Consider the following 3,072-nt stretch of genomic DNA (forward strand, 5'->3'; position numbering starts at 1 on the left):
ATTTCCAGAAATACGAAAACTGCGATATTTTAGTAACTACTGAAGATTATTCACTCAAAATTGATATTTGTAATAATTTTCAGACGACAAATAAGAATATTATAAATTTTTGGAAAATGGGCGTAGCCACGCCCACTTATGGTTACATGTGTATATCTTGGTAACCGCTGCACAGATTTCTTCCAAACTTAGCACAGTTGTTGGCCTTGGTACAGCATACTAAATGGCCGAAAATTAAAAAAATCGGACAATAACCACGCCCACATCCCATATAACGGTAATTTAGAGAAATACAAAATCTTCGATAAATCAGTAACTATTAACGCTAATTTATTCAAAATTGATGCTTGCAACAATTCTTTATCAAGAAATATGTTTATGGTAAAATTTTGGAAAATGGGCGTAGCACCTCCCACTTATGATAACATGTACGTATATCGGTAACCGTTATACCAATTTGTACCAAACTCGGTACGGTTATTGTGCTTGCCACATAAAAGCCAAATATTAAAAATTATTGAATTCAGGCTAAAATTAAGCCGCTTTTCATATAACGGTAAATTTCAGAAATGCTTGAAACTGCAATATTTCGAAATTTAAGGACGCTACTCAAAATTGGTACACCCCGGTTTACCATCTAGCGGTAGCTTTCGGAAAGGTGAAAAAACATATATTTACTACTTGCGCCGGGTATTTAATGTTCGGCTCCGCCCGAACTTAGACTTTCTTACTTGTTTCTATTATGAGTCTCTAGGCTCCTTAATACAGCTTTTAGAGCAAGTAAATGCTTCCAAGTCAAACTTGGGAGAAAAACTCGTTACCAACGTTTATCATTTACCACATCCACTTTATACATAAACGGCTATACATACATATCGTGTTATCCCAGAGGAGTACCGGCCTTGCGCTTTTCTTCTTTCACCAACTTATTCACTTTACATTTATGCACACCAAAAAAAACACAGTTTACAAATTTTCAAATTCTTCCTGTTATTTTCACATTATTTTCTCGTCTCGCAAGTACCTTTTATGTATGTATCTCTATCTGCCAGATACCGACCCAAATAATAACTATGCGTGACTGCACGTCGGCAAATGTCGTCTTTTCAAACACCTATACTTTTATATGGTGCTACTATTTGCGATACTCGGCGCTATATCCGCATGGTACGCCTGGGTGCTCACGAATGCAGCCAAAAAAAAAGTATGGATGGATGGAGTAGAAGGATGGAGCCTGCGCAGTGCAGACAACAAAACTCGTGTACGAAAAGGCATAAGGGTATTAAAGTTGGCATTGTTGTTGTTAAATTGCAGCTACCTACAAAAGTTAGTTGTTGTTGGCCGTTGGCTGCTGCCGCATACTATTTTACTCATTTTACCCACAACGCCCATACCGCCCACTCAAAGTGTGTCGACCCCATTTGTTCGTATTTGTTATAACAGGCTGACTGAATGCCTGGCTGGCTGACAACCCCTGGCACCCAATAGCCAGCAATAAAACATAAAAACCAAGAACAACAGCAACATACATAAATACCGCAGCCGCAACAGTTGCTCGCCATTTTTTCCGTTCGCATTTTTTTCTCTTCGCCATCGGCGGCCATGCTGCCGTGACTGTCTTCGTTGAGTTGGGGGAGCGAAGAGAATTTACGGCGCAGCATTTGAATCGGATTTACTGCGAAATGTGTGCTGCGGAGCACACACACACACCCGGTGGTACGTAGTATTTCCGGCATTTGGTGGTAGTTGTGGTAGCCGTTCGTACATCCAATACAGCCATTGTGGTCATAATGGGAATTTAAACGTATGCGAAAGTATCCTTGTGATCAGAAGGATGTGCGAGCTATTTTGTGCGAATATGAAAGTGGATATTCTTATATACAAACTTAGATGGGCACATAAAGACGTGAAAATATATCCGCCCAGCAAACATTTGGAGTCAGAATATGTTTGCGGGGCGGTAGCAATATATGTATGTATGTATGTAGATATATTAGGCGCTACCACCTCACAAAAAAAATGAAAAAAAGTTTGCCGTACACCTTTCAGTTTAATGGGCCGTATTCTACTTTTCGTACGAATCGAAAATCCTGAAAATTTCCTATAATTTTGTATACAAAAATTTCAAATTTTCGATTCGTACGAAAACCAGAATACGTCTAACCAATTTTTACAAGCCATTTGGGAAAAAACATTTTAATATTTTTCGGTGCCACCTATATTCGCCAATAAATTTTATTTGTAAATATTTCCATTAAAATAATTATTTTGTGCCTTAGCAAAAGTTCAATGATTTTTTGCCAACTTTAATTTACTGACATTAGGGTGGTACGAACGGAGATGTGGCGAGAAATTAATATCGATATATCATTTTTTAAGATCCGACTGTAAATGCCGAAGATATGACGAATAATATAAAAAGGTGATACCTGGGTGAACAAAAAATGAACAAAAAAAATTGAACAAAAAATAAACGTCGCTTGTTCGCGGTTTTCAGGATTTGTGGTGTTGAGCTGACAAAAATGACATTGCTGATAAATGTGAGAATTATTTATAATATATATCGGTAGAGTTACTGAAAGCAAGCAAAGTTTGACGGATTGGCGGACACGTAACTTAACTAAAAAAATTTTACACCTTTGGAGGCTTGTGTTAAGTGACGTTACGTTAAGTCTCCACTAGTTGAGCTTGTTTTGAAGTTACGCTACGCTGCGTCTACTCTAACTACACCTTACGTCGAAGTTTCGATAAACAGAGGAAGCTCGATAGCTCGTAATCCAGAAGAGAGAAGCGAGAGTTAGGTTTTTAAACAAAACATACTAGATTGTAGACCCATCAGTTTGACTTCATTCCTTGTAAAAACGTTCAAGAAATTGCCGACAATCCCATCAGGAACATACGTACACCAAATACTTGGAGAAAGCCTTGGAGAACAAATAATATGATTTTGAAGTATTTTGTGGTCGAAGCTATCAACAATGTCACGAATGATCTTATCTTTCATTGAAACAGTAAGTGCAGACGAAAAAGAAAAGAGAAGAATGAAATGCAGCAAAAGGTAAAGGTAAAGGA

At 37.8% G+C, this 3,072-nt stretch overlaps 1 protein-coding gene across 1 annotated transcript in view; it reads right to left on the minus strand.

Moving 5' to 3' along the window:
• The window catches only part of LOC118742106 (insulin gene enhancer protein ISL-1-like), a 20,997-nt gene extending 19,208 nt beyond the window's left edge, over positions 1-1,789 (minus strand). Inside the window, exon 1 of the mRNA XM_036474069.1 lies at positions 1,711-1,789. Within this exon, the coding sequence (XP_036329962.1) occupies positions 1,711-1,789 (79 nt within the window). The remainder of the gene's footprint in view (positions 1-1,710) is intronic.
• Positions 1,790-3,072: the final 1,283 nt, after the last annotated feature.

This window comes from Rhagoletis pomonella, unplaced genomic scaffold, assembly GCF_013731165.1.
Source record: "Rhagoletis pomonella isolate Grant_MI unplaced genomic scaffold, Rhpom_1.0 Rhpom_scaffold_00006, whole genome shotgun sequence".
In the NCBI taxonomy this organism is placed as follows: domain Eukaryota; kingdom Metazoa; phylum Arthropoda; class Insecta; order Diptera; family Tephritidae; genus Rhagoletis; species Rhagoletis pomonella.